At 36.2% G+C, this 14,076-nt stretch overlaps 2 protein-coding genes across 5 annotated transcripts; one reads left to right on the plus strand and one right to left on the minus strand.

The window, feature by feature from the left end:
* Positions 1–156: 156 nt before the first annotated feature.
* Positions 157–4,479, minus strand: LOC123759997 (nuclear nucleic acid-binding protein C1D). Its single transcript, XM_045745315.2, has 4 exons — positions 4,163–4,479; positions 2,728–2,794; positions 1,567–1,761; positions 157–1,117 (listed from the first exon to the last, which is right to left on the minus strand). The coding sequence occupies exons 1-4, from the start codon at positions 4,316–4,318 to the stop codon at positions 942–944; spliced, it is 594 nt and encodes a 197-aa protein (XP_045601271.1). The 5' UTR covers positions 4,319–4,479; the 3' UTR covers positions 157–941.
* Positions 4,480–5,316: 837 nt separating this feature from the next.
* On the plus strand, positions 5,317–13,544 carry LOC123759998 (uncharacterized). 4 transcript variants are annotated; one of them, XM_045745316.2, is made up of 11 exons: positions 5,317–5,607; positions 6,453–6,629; positions 7,645–7,882; positions 8,025–8,139; positions 8,770–8,853; positions 10,044–10,132; positions 10,654–10,833; positions 11,054–11,247; positions 11,800–11,936; positions 12,738–12,874; positions 13,327–13,544. In XM_045745316.2, exons 1-11 carry the CDS (start codon positions 5,519–5,521, stop codon positions 13,519–13,521), a joined length of 1,635 nt encoding a protein of 544 aa, XP_045601272.1. In that variant the 5' UTR covers positions 5,317–5,518; the 3' UTR covers positions 13,522–13,544. The 4 variants fall into 4 exon arrangements, with proteins under 4 accessions (XP_045601272.1, XP_045601273.1, XP_045601276.1 ...); XM_045745317.2 differs by having other exon boundaries at positions 5,323–5,607; positions 12,738–12,862; XM_045745320.2 differs by having other exon boundaries at positions 5,576–5,702.
* Positions 13,545–14,076: the final 532 nt, after the last annotated feature.

Genomic DNA, 14,076 nt, shown 5'->3' on the forward strand with positions numbered 1-14,076 from the left:
GCCGGGGAGGGTGGCATGTGTGGAGACAAGAGGGTGTATGGAGGGACCTGGGTACCAGGTTGACCTGGGCACTGCTGGGTACCCCATCTAGTAGTTGGATGTAACTTAGAGATATTTTACAGAATACCTGTATATCTAATGTCAAAGAATCAAATGTTCTAATAAAAATTTTATTAAGAATTATATGCACGAATAATAAAAAATACCACTTTGTACATTAATTATCCAACTCTCATGTGCATCACATATCTTTCTAATAGCCACACACCATTATACAAGTCCTTAATTTGTCGAGGAGGGCAGCCAGTCACAAAATCTTCCCAGTATATTTAAAATGTATGGTGCATTATTAAAGCATTCCATGTTCTTTAGGGCATGGCCGAGCTACCATATAAAAATTCTATCTGCTGGGTAGATGGTGCTCAATTAATGTCTGGTTGCTATATTCAGTTGGCATTCAAAACTGAAAAAGTACTTACAGAAAAAATCATTCCTTCTTTATTTTTGTAACACAATGTGTGTGTGCTCTTGTATTGTACATTAATACCAGTGTAAACAAATACAGTCTTTTAATTTAAGAACCTGCATCATTAACAACATTCCATTCATGAATAATTTTGCATTATTTAGCCATTACAATGAAGAATTAATTCTTTTTAAAAGAATAGAAGAATTCTATTAATGGCAATTCTTCATTAATAAGTCAATGTCCTTGGTAGTGTGCCATCAAGTCTTTAGCTATAAACTGATAAATCAAACTTCAGGATATTAAATTTTGCTTGCCCTTTCTACCAGACATGTTACCTCTTCACAATTAAAAATATTATATATAACCTGATACAAACAAATTTTTGGTCATAACACAAGATAGAATTTGTATATTATTGCAATGAGATTTGCCAGCCCCTCATCAACCAAATTGCAGAAAATGTGCTTTGCAACTACCATCCTTTTCCATACCACGATCTGTTTTGAGGGTCGTCTTGAGGTAGCACTTGATTGTCTCCATCACTATCATCATCATCACACTCACTGCTGCTGCTGTTGTTAGATTCTTGTTCATGTTGTGCCTCCACTTTCTTCCTCATATTAGCAATGAATGCTGCTATCCCACTTTCTGTCAAGACAAATCGTATCTTGATAAAATTATAATTAACTAAAACACCCAGATCTCTGATGCCTGGCTCCATTAGTAACACACTACCATGTGTGTACATAAATGTAAGCTACCCTTAATTCTAAGCAATAGGGTAGGGAGTCTGGAATGGAATGGAATCTCAGTAGGAAGACCGAATGCACTGTTTATGCAAGTACATATAATGCAGCACCAAGGCCTAGGCCAGAATGTAAAAAGACACCATCAAGGTAATGGCCGAACTCAAGATGAACCAGGTCACATCAGCACATACAAAATGGCAAGAGAAGACAGAAGGCAAGAAGTTACAGACATATGCAAAATAAGAATAATCCAGTTTTTTTTTTACTAAGGTCCTATTTGGAGAGGTACTTAGCATACAGTAGTACTGTATAATACTCTACACTAAAAAAAAACATTTTCTCCTTTACCTTGATCATTTTCAGCATTGCCACGAAGTCCATGCCTGATGAACCTAGCAGCAGCTGGCCTGTCCAGTGTTGGTCTGTGGGCTCTAGCCTCTATCTCTGCAATGCGGGCTTGGGTTTCCTTCAGTCTTCCCATCTCCACCTTGTAGTCATCTCGAAGTGATGCATCAATATCTTCACCACTGGTTCTCATCAAAACTATGAGAAGTGTATCAAACACACGAGTTAACTAACAACTACAGTTGACCAAACCACACACTTGAAAGTGAAGGGACGATGACATTTCGGTCCTTCCTGGACCGAAAGTTTGTGAATGGTCTGCCCACAATCGACTTGAGAATGGTCCAGGACGGACCGAAACGTCGTCGTCCCTTCACTTTCTGGTGTGTGGTTTCGTCAACATATTTCAGCCACGTTATTGTGATTCCTTGTCTGCATAACAACTACAGGTAGAAGAGTTAGTGAAATACTAAACCATTTAACAAGCAATCATTTTTAATTAAGACTTACTTCATTAAGTAAAAAATAAAGCTTGTTATACCATACTATATAATGAAAATATGTTGTACAAGCATGACCAAAGCTGCAACTCAATTTTTTAATAGGTTAAACAAATTCAAATTTGTTCAATCAGACCTTTCAGTGATAATATCCCGCCTTACTAATAAGCAATTCCAACATATTTAATCATTTTTAAATTATAAAACATGCAACTATGCATGTTAAATGCATGTAACTTCACTACATGTATTGTATACATACTGTAAATGATTACGTGTATTATATACAGTAATTTATTACATGCTTCTGGCAACACACCACATGGCTAAATATTGATGGAGGGCTCGACAGCCTTCCAACTTACCCTTGACAGGGTACTAGGCTTCAGGCTATTCTTATGGCATTGAAAATAAATATTTATTTAATATTCCAATAAGAAATCAATCAATGCCATAACTTAGAATTTAGTACATTGAATTCTGGGAAATGATCAACTGTTGACATTGTCCCAGACCATAGGAATCAATTATTTGTATATTGTTATATTATACTTATTTGGTGCCAATGATTTAATTTTTAAAGTACCAGAGTCATTCTAAAATAATCAATGAATTTTCCCTCATTGTAAACCAGCAGCCCTTTATGCAGTGGTATATTACTTACCCCAAAATAGTGAATTAATAGTATAGATCTCCATCATACCAATCTTGGCTCGTTCAAGGGACAGCAACTGCAATTTAAAAAGAAATATTTAAAAAAGGGAACTTTCCATCCCAATAATTTGAAAGAACCCTACAAATTTACAGTTGCTTATTAGCATTAACCTGTTTCCCACTTTCATGGGGGTAGTGAAACATCAGCCTTTAGATAAAAATAATTAATTTACCTTACTCTACACCCCATATTATCCTTATGAAGAAACTAGCACCATGACACTCCAGTACAGCACTGGGTACAGCAGTCCTCCTCACGAGATGTAACAGAGCACAAACATATTCAATCTTTATAAACTTCTGCCACTTAGCCCTGTCCCCCACAACATCCTATTTGCTGTTTACATCCAGTACACCATTATTACAAGTACAACAAAATTGGCACTCACATTAGGCTACAATGATGCATCATTGTATCATTAGCAAATTTGTTATTTAGATGTTCTGATGATGCGTTAATCATCCGATACCAAATTGTATCACTAACAATTGCTCCTGTGTCATTACAATACATAATGTGTCAAATATCACTTAACAAATGAGGGAACCTAAAGGTATCAAGCCGTTTTTCCTCATTTGCTTAAATCAAAGCAGTGCATGCACCAGGAATTCCTTTATGTGTGCTTAGCCAATAAATGTACATTTAAAGTACACAATACTGTGTATACATTGGCACATGTTTAGTTTAAAAAAAAAAATTGCATGTGGGGCATAACAATGCATATCACAACTATTTCAACAATATTACCATACAGCAGTCTGCTGAACACAAGGACCTTTGAGTCAGAGTCTACCAGGCACAGAGCTGCACAACATACGAGAGCTGCAGTTAAAAAAGTCAACTAAACCCTAGAAGTAATCAAATGAACCTTTGACTTCAAGGGGAGGTATTTATTCAACTGTAAAAAATATCTGGTGTTCCCACATTTGCACTACTCTATCCAAGCATGGAGGCCTTCTCTTCAGGACATATCTGCTGTGGAGAAAGTTAAATGCCAGGCAATAAAATTCCTTTCAGAGTCAAGTCAATCCTCATACCAGGAATGGTCGAGGGCCACAGGGCTAACAAGACTGCAAACCAGACATGACATGGCTGATCTCATTGAAACTTTTAAAATATTGAACAATTAGGAGGATATTGATCCAGACCACTTTTTTAAAAGGTCACATGTAACACATACAAGGAGCAATGGCTTCAAGCTCAACAAGCCACAATGTAGGACAGAAAACAGATGGTTTTTCACTCAATGGATTATAAACCTATGGAACTGCCTACCCACCGAAGCCATAAATGCAAAGACTTGCAGTTCAAAATCTAGCTGAAAGAAAGTCTAGAAAAATGGAGGTGACCTTTGAACATTTTGATAAAACCACGATAAGCTCACCTTGTTGAGCACCTCGTGGTACGGGTGAGAGATGAGGGGAGTAAGATCCTTCTCCAAGGAATCAATTATCTTAAGCAAGTTCAACATCTTGGGCGCCATCCCCGGGGGGAAGTCCCCTTGGCTGACAGCTTCCCTGTGGCTCGTTTTCAGCTCCATATTTTGCTTGATCCACGCACCACTCTTCTGATTATCCGCTCACTACACGCGCAGGCAAGCAAGGGTTGCTCCTGCAGGTCAGAACATACAGATCACAGTGCTGGTGACGGGGACGCCCTTGTGCTACCTCGCCTCTGTGTTGACACTCATCAGCTGGCTGGATGGGACAGTCATCTTTCAACTGTATTTAAATTACTGTATTATTCAATATCAAGTAATTACTCCTATATATACATACATAAGCGACTACAAAAAACATTTATGTAATTATTAAAATTACTAATGGTATCCAATTTCATTACTTATATTTTTGTTTTAAATTTAAATGTTACATTTATTCATTAAGTCGCAGTGGAGCTTCGTTTAATAATAAGCATACTAATTTTGTTTGAGAATTTGCGATTAAAGATGACACTCGATCATTTTGTGGTACAATTCACATTTATTATGTCGATTTGATCTAGATTCAAGATAAACATTAAATACTGAAATACGTTGTTGATAATAACGTCATTTAAATTTGTTTATTGGTACGGCTATTAACATATATTACTGTGTGGTCAGACTTTATTATAAATTTTATTGCGATTAATTGATAGGTTTCTAGAGGTATTGTTAGTAAATAAATGGAAAATACACGTGCTTTGTGAGATGTAAACAAATATTAGGGAATTTCTGAGTCCGGGAAAGGTTGGCTCCCCCACCATTGGTCGTCTCCTTAAGCTGGGTGTCGCAGGCTAATCCAGATTCATGTGTCCTCTTTTTATAGCTGGCTCGTCTTATAATCTGGTAATGCGTTTAAATAAAAGAAGTGATAGAAAATAGCTACTTGATATTTATAACTTTCTCAGAAATATAAGTAATTTTGAATTACTGTAATTTAAGAAGCGACATATATTTTTTACTTGTAATCCGAGTGACTAGAAGAACACCTTCCATCCAGTATCTGGATTCAAATCAAATATATTGTACAGCAAATATTGAGGATTTTCTCTAGCTAACGTGTTATAACACATTTTGGTGTTTCTTAAAAGTTTTCAAACACCAAGTATTATTAACAGCATACGAATATTACGACAGATTCAACTAAACAATGTGATGCATGTTTTTGTTACATGTTTGTGTGGTCGGGGAGGCGAGGGCCCCGGAGGGTGGGAGTGAGGGAAATTCTGTGGTGGTGTGTGGGGAAGTCCGGCCAGGATGGAGGCCACCAGCGCCAAGGAGAAGGTCGTCGCCAGCATGAAGGCAGAGTACATTGAGCACTCCATTGAGGTCACACACTTTGCCGCGTAAGTTTCGTAAATGAAAGCCCGTGGGAAAAGGTGCGAGCTTCGCGAATATGACCTTGAGTGAGCGTGTCATCTTGTGATAACTCCAGCAGCAGGTGGTTTATTACGGCACTTGAGCTCAGTCTACAATCAACTTGTACACAAGTTTAGCTGGATTAGAATAGGTTAGATAATTTGTAATATAACATAATGATATGTATCTGTAGAATTTGCTCACCTTCAAAGATAGCCATGATTTTCTAGGCTTTCTGGAGAAGTTAGTTTTGTTTAGCCAGAGTAGTAATGTCTGGAATGTCTGTTTGCCCGAAACGCATTGCGTAATAGTGGCTTTAGGCATTGTATGTACTAGCTCTATCTATATATCAATCCATTAATGTAACATCACTTGTATGTATATACCTTACCTGAATAAACATCTGAAACATCTGAATCTGGAAGGGTTTAGGTTAGAATAGGATATCTTGGGTTAATAAGGTCGAATATTTAGGAAAAACCAAAGGCCAAAACATTGGTTATTCCTTTGAGAAAAGTGTTATTTACATTATCTAGACCAGTTTCAAATGCAGCCTGTGAGAAAACATTTATTGTAAAGGGGGTAATTATGGAGATATTAGTAGTAGAAAGATAATGGCATACACTATGATTAACATATGTTGATACTCAGAGCTACAAATATTGATGAGTAAGCATATGTCTAAGAGTTCAGACTTTAATATAAGCCTCTGTCAAGTTACATAAAGTAGTGATTAGTTACTACAATGAGTATATAGTTGACATAAATGCTTATATTTTATGTGCTAAACCTGTACCTATAAAATGTTGTAATACTGTATGTGTTACTATAGGTCTGACATAGAGACACAAGGTCTCAGCATGACGGGTCTGGAGGAAGCAGCAGATGTGCCGACAGAAATGACTGTGTCAGTGGAGGAGCAAGATCCAAATGCTGGAAGTTTGGAGGTTATGGAGCTTAAACATTCTATAGAGAAGAAGAAGAAACGAATACGAATTTACAGTCAAAAGTGAGCAAAAGGAAAAATTTATTTTCTTTGATCAATTGTTGTTTTTAGTTTGATTTGTGGTTTCTAATACAGTACATACAATACAGTAGTTAAAAAACTAGCAGAAAACATCAGTAAAGATCTTTCATGACACCCTGAACAATTACAGTACTTTACATCAGTGATTACCAGTACTTTGATCTACCTGAATTTTGTAAATGGTTTAACTGGCAAGAGCACTTCAATAATTAAAAGCGAGCCCTTAAATGTGGAACATAATACAGTAATATACATCACAGCTACCATATTAAAGAAACAGTCTTGCAACAGATTAAAAAAAAAGGCGGACCTCCACCAGTTATTGAAAACTGCACAGCTAGTTGCAGCTCCAGTAAAATATCTATACAGAGCTCAGTTAACTCTCACACCAAGACAGGCTCAGTGCCACAGGATAACAACTCTGCAGACAAGACATACAAGACATGACAGGACTAATTTCAGTGAGTTAAAAAATACTGTACTGAGCGACAGTATTTAGAAGACATTAACCCATACCACTTTTTTAAAAGGCACAATGTGACTTGAGACCAAGAGGCAACAGTTTTAAGTTCATCAACTGCAGTGTAGGACAAACAATAGGAGATATTTTTTTCACCCCATAGGATAATAAACTCATTGGTATCACCTGCCTGCTGAAGCATTAAAGACCACAACAGGCTACAGCTAAAAATACACATTGAAAAGCTAAAGTATATGGGCATACCATAAGCCACTGGCTTTCTGTCCTTGCCATGGCCAATAAAGATATTGGCCATCGATTAATTAGGTATTAATTTAATTACCTGTAATTAAGTTAGGTATGGTGCACAATAAGCTAATTACTTGCTTAGTTTATGTAGCAATAAACTAAGCAAGTAATCTACCAATGCCATAGATAATTTCAAACTATTAATTTTGTAGACAAAAATATTGCTTTGTTAGGCTGACTTATTTTATCCCCTCTGTACAAAATTTAATTCCTCTGAAAATTCCTCAGATTTCGAAAGGAGTGGATGCAAATGCGAGATTTTCATGGGTGGCTCTCAGAGGGAAGTGGTCCAGATCGGGCATACTGCACTGCATGTAATAAGGAACTTCTGGCTGGCAAATCTGAATTGTTAAAGCATGCTAATGGAAAGAAACATAAGAAGAGATTAGCCGAGGGTCACATGAACATGACGGTTCCTGCAGACTTGTCCAGTGTCCTAGATGAAACCGGCATGCCTCATGTCCTGGTAAGATAGACAAAACTGCCTTCATTAAACTGTAAAACTAGATTAAATTTGAATACTGTCCGGTATTTTTCTTAAATACATACTGTAGCAATAATGAAAATCAAGGCTGCATTTGTAGTCACTTAGTTTTAATTTTCTTCAGCGTATTGTTGATTTACGAAGTGACACTGTGACACAGCCAAGCAGAGAAATGAAAGAAGCCATGTTTGATGCTCCAGTGGGAGATGATGTGTTCTCGGAAGACCCTACAGTCAAAGGTTCGATCCTGTTTACTGTACTGCATTTGTAGGAATTATTTGGAAGATAATTCCTATTTAGAGAATATAGAAGATAACAATGGGGCCGAGTACTATAATAAGGAATTTAGGCCATCCTACCTTACTGTTCATGTTCTAGTCCAAGGACATAATGGAACTTATCTTAAGGAGCTGAATTAATTGCAGAGAAAGGCATTTTTTACATACTGTAACAGTGTAACTTCCAAAATATTTACAATTTCCTATCGGCTTAACCCTAAAGAATTCTAATTCAACTTGGGTTTTCTTGGGTGTTTACCATGAAATTCTGATTGACACCATATGCTTATTCTGAGGTGATAATATTTTGTAAAGTTTCACTATTTTTTCTTATTCTTTTGGTTATAGTGGCTTATTTTGTTTCACATTACTTTTCTGGTTGGTTTTCTCAGTTTCGGGTGATCTCTGATCTTAAAGCTTCCCATGCTTCGTATATAAAGCCAGATTCTGGTACTGGCTCTCAGCAGGTTAATGTGTGGGGTCAAGAAGCCTGATGCAATTCCAAGACTTGGTTGTTTCATCACATTAAACGCTTGATTTTTGTCTCGGTTTTCTTGGCATTAATTTGCTGCCTTTCTTTTCATAATAAAGCATTGGAGGAGAAAGTTGCCAGAATGTTGGAGAAGGAAGCGGCTCTCTTTGTTCCCTCAGGCACAATGGCTAATCTGATATGTGGTAAGTATACAATATAATAGTGTAATTGGTTTTACATTAACTATTGTTCTACCTTACTCGCTAAGTAAAACTAATTGTAAATGTATTGTTATACAGTAATCCATCTTCAATATTGAGGAAAGTTATCTTAAGCATATAGGCCAATATTGTTTTGAGTCATATAATGGAGTCTCTCACATCCAGAATGCTTTGAACCAAAGTCCTTTCAGTGTATGCAGCTTTCTCTCAATACAGTATATATTTGTTCATTCATAAATCTTGGTAAGTTTTCTCTCTCTCTCTTGATGCCTAATCATATGCTCTTAAAATACTGCTAATATGGTTTTCTTAAGCTTTGCATAACTGTCACTGTATTAAGGGCTTTTCAAAACTTTTAGTCTTCCTAAACACCATACTATAGACAGATCAAACTTTATATTTCTAGCTAAAGGTATAAGTTCATGAAGTTTCAAATAACTGATTTAATAAAATACAAGTGATTTATTTTGAATCCTGTAATATATATGTATTAATACTAAAAACAAATTTCAAAATTTTGAGACTACTTTCTCCCTAGCAATTGATCACACATATCTTTCTAAAGCCAGAAGAAGGCTGACTGCTGTCATTTTAGAAATGGAACCTAAATTAGAAGTAATAAGAATATACAAATGAAATTCCAGCTGGGTTACAGCATGGAAAATTTCAGCAGCATGTCTAATTGTGTCATATCATTTATATTTTGCGTTGCCAAAGATTCACCGAATTTATTTAATTTACAGGCAGCTAGCAAAGCTCATTTTAGAAGTTGAAACAATGTTTACAGAAATAAAACATTTACTGCAAATGTAAAATAAAATAAAAAAGTTGTGTAGGGAAATTAGAATTGATTCTTTCAGTGAACAATAGAGAGAGATTAAATTATGAAGCCTCTAAGGCAGTAGATAAGTTAAAAGGTATGATACAGTATTTAAATCCAGAACAATAAATGAATTAAAAAAAATTGTTTCATCAATAGACAAAAAAATCATGGTTACCAAAATTTTTTAATTTTATCTACATATATAGTATAGTACTAGTAATTCAGTTTTGCTGTTGTAAGATGAAGCCAACCATTGCTCATTACAAGGTGTCTGATCAGACAATATCAGGAAGATGAAGAAAAAATTGCCATTGCAGTCAAATAATAATGATCATCATCATCACTTCAGTTTTGACGCACTGCTGGGGTCGTGGCTCAGAGATTATAGTTGGAGACCAGAGTCACCTTCACTTGTGGGCCCAGGGAGGAATTGCTCAGGTCAGACTTTACTGTACAAATTTCAGGCTTTGCCACCCTTCAAAAATGTTGTATCTTGTTAAGCAATTTATATATTTACTTTCAGCAGTACAGTGAAATATCAATTCCATTACAGTATTTTATACATTCATTATTCTGGTTATGCCTATAAAAAGAATAAGTTTCACCTCATCAGGTACACTCAGGTCAATCAGTATTGGTGAGGAAGTTATAACAGTTATAGCAGTATTGGTGAAACTATTGAAGATGCATTGATTAATAGAACTCTCTAAAATACTGCACTGAATGAGTTGAATGTGAAAATAACATGTGAGGTACTACAGTATATGAATGTGTGCAGGGGAGTGACAGCTTTGACATAAAATATTTATATTGCCAATATAAGGGCTTCTTTGGTCATAGTGCCAGCTGCTCAACATCCCTGGCAAGGATATCTTATGCTATCAGTGGTTTAATTGTACACGTGCTGTTAATAATCATGTTTTATGATTGTATTGCTTGACAGATTTCTTCACCGTTAGGTTGGCAGTGTCCACCACCGCACTGTGAAGAATCTACCAGATGGAACATTTTCTCTTCAAGAGTTAAGGTCTCTAGTTCGAGGTGATGACCCTCATTGGCCAGTAACTACTTTGGTGTGCATTGAAAATACCCATAACATGATGGGGGGCAAAGCTCTACCTCTACAGTGGATGGACGATGTAAGTTTCCACCCTGACATTTTAAGTACAGTACAGTAATTGAGTCTTTTTTATTTGTTCTTATGCCATACATAGAGCTGTATAAATTCAGAAATATGTTTTTTGGGGTTAATGTTTAAGATTTCCCTAAATAAAACATCAAACACTGTAGTGACTAAGATCAGTCACATGACAATCATTTAGAAGTACTGTACAGGTGAAATATTACTTTTGCTTTCAGCTGGGAGCACTGTGCAATGAACTAAATCTGCCACTGCATATGGATGGAGCACGACTCATCAATGCATCTGTGGTTCATGGGACAAGTCCTGCACGTCTTGTGCAGTTGTGTGATTCTGTCTCTCTCTGCCTAAATAAAGGTCTTGGTGCACCAATGGGCTCACTTGTTGTGGGCACTAAAGAATTTATAACAAGGTTTGTTTCCAAATTATGTACTTTACATTTTATTGTTTAGTCTGTACATTCCATGTCCAACCACTTGGGCCAGATGGTAGAGCGACGGTCTGGCTTCGTGCAGGTCGGCGTTCAATCCCCGACCGTCCAAGTGGTTGGGCACCATCCAACCCCCCCCCCCCCCTCCGTCTCATCCCAAATCCTTATCCTGGCCCCTTCCAAGTGCTATATAGTCGTAATGGCTTGGCGCTTTCCCTTGATAGTTCACCTGTATATTCCATATATAGTACTGTATAGTACTGATAAAACCTTAATCCTTAATGGTTGTGATAAACTAGAATTTCTTTTGTTTAGTATAGGTAGCTCATTTGTACTAGATGAACAGAAACATCAAGTGAAGGAAACTTGTTTGGTTGTGATCCGACTGCTGATCACTGTCAGCAGTGCTCTTTGTACTGTATCAAGGATTCTGAGTAATTTATTTAACTGCAGGCATTGTACTTTTTTTACTCGATACTGTATAATTAATGAATGTAACAGTCAGTTTAATAATTATTATTAATTGTTTTTCAGGGCCTTAAGAGTAAGAAAAGTGTTAGGTGGAGGCCTGCACCAGGCAGGCATGTTTGCTGCTGCAGGATTATATGCTCTTGACCACATTGCTCCCAAGCTGTCACAGGACCATTCCAATGCTCGTGCCATTGCTCAGAGTAAGACGTTGTCACTTTGTTACGGTGAACTTCCATTTGAACAAACCCTTGGTAAAAATCAGATGCAATGGAAGGATTCTATTTAACATTACTTTCCACTTCTTTAGTTTCAAATTATACATAAATACATGCTCCATTGTTTACAGTAATAAACAATTATTATGGAGAGATACTGTATAGTGAAAATTGGTTGCTATGAAATATTAATTGGATGGGTAGGGGTCCAAAACCAGTTGCTCTGTCCAAACAGAAATTTACTGCACCGTACTCCAGGTTTTTTTTTTTTAAATTAAATGTAATCATTTTACCGTATGTTCCTTTTGTACCTTCAAGCAGGCACTAGCTGGACATGCCTACAATTTGAATATAGTGTGTTTTTAAAACACATTGCTGCTGATGCATCTATACATAATGACTTACCTAATTTCCTTATTATAATCATAAAGATATAGCTGCTTGAAATGTGCTAATATTGATTAAAATACAGGTAATAATGTTTTAATTATTTGAAACATAAATTAGTTAAATAAGTACAGAGTAGCAGTTTCTCATGTGTTTTTGTTAACTCTTATCAGTCAGTTGTTAGATTTGTCTTTTGTAAATCCTTTCCTTCATTGAAACTAAAGTTGGCAAGAATGGTACAGTGTCTGCTTAATCACACCTACATAGGTTTAGAAGTTTGAAAACCTCTTCTTGCCAAGATCCTTTATCAAGGAATGAGCTGTTCATCCATCTAATAAATTGTCATAGCAGTACACTTTTGTCCATAATAAGTCCATAAATGTAATTTTTTTATGCTAGGTGTGTCAGAAGTACACAGCAGTGCTGTTACAGTCGATCTCAAGGGTGTTCAGACCAATGTGGTGTTGCTTCACTGTGATAACATTAGAGTTAATGCAAAGAAGTTGTGCCAAAGACTAGCATCAGTGAGTATACAGGTATATTTATTCCTGTCAGTCGTACTATGAAAACAATCATCAAATTTAAAATTTAATTTTATATTTGAAATTCCTGTTTTACTTTCCATGCCATAGCCCTTCTTACTTTTGCTTTCTTCATATTTGTAATATGTACTTTAATTTTGCTTAACACTTTCATTGCATGGTTCCTATTGTTTTTTACTTTTCTAGCATTTGACCAACTACAATAATGTGGTAATTTCTATATTACTGTATTGAAATGTAGTATTATGTCACTAGAAATTGGTCTCATTGTTCTTAATAATTTTCACGTTACAGCTTGACAAAAATCAGATCACTTGTTTAATCTGCTTAAAAATTAATATTAGTTACAGATTTACTCATTTTAAGTAGTCATTAAAAGATAGTGGTAAGGCAATAAAATTATTCCGTTGTAATAAAATTTTGAGCAGTTTTATCTAACCTTCCAGGTGACAGATGCAGAATCTGAAGAATTAGGAGAACAAATTGTTGTCATGATGTTGCCAATCACCGAGACAACCGTTCGCCTAATGTTACACTGTGACGTTAAAAATGACGATATCAAAGCTGTGATAAAGAAACTTAAATATATTATTCAAGAATATGATAATATGATGTACCTGGAATATAAGATTAGTGTTTAAAATATAAAATTATTTTATGATAATTAATTTGATTTTCCTACATGAAAATTAAGCAGGGTTTAAGGGGCCGGCCGGCAGAGCGAACAGCATGCTGGACACGTGATCCTGTGGTACCTGGTTCGATCCTGGGCGCCGGCGAGAAACGATGGGCAGAGTTTCTTTCACTCTGATGCCCCTGGAAGTTAAGTTAGCTGTCATGGGCTGCTTCCTGGGGGTGAGGACCAGGCCATAGGGACACTAAAAAGCCCCGAAATTAACTCAAGATAACCTCAAGGGTTTAAATTTGTAATAACTTCAGACAACCTAATAAGATTTGCTACAAACAAAAACTTTGGTTGCCATACACAATTGAGTATTACCCTTAAATCAGTGCGCTGAGCAACAACTTGGAATTCGAGTTAGGAGCCGAGTGATAAATCAATTAAAAAAATATTAGGCCACTCACCATGAGGCTTCCCGGATTTAAAGTTATAAGGGTGAATACAACTAAGAGATTTTAACCAATTAAAAAAAAATGAAAAAATATTCAGCTTACTCTATGATTTGAAATACTGT

The sequence above is a fragment of the Procambarus clarkii genome, chromosome 16, assembly GCF_040958095.1.
Source record: "Procambarus clarkii isolate CNS0578487 chromosome 16, FALCON_Pclarkii_2.0, whole genome shotgun sequence".
Taxonomy (NCBI): domain Eukaryota; kingdom Metazoa; phylum Arthropoda; class Malacostraca; order Decapoda; family Cambaridae; genus Procambarus; species Procambarus clarkii.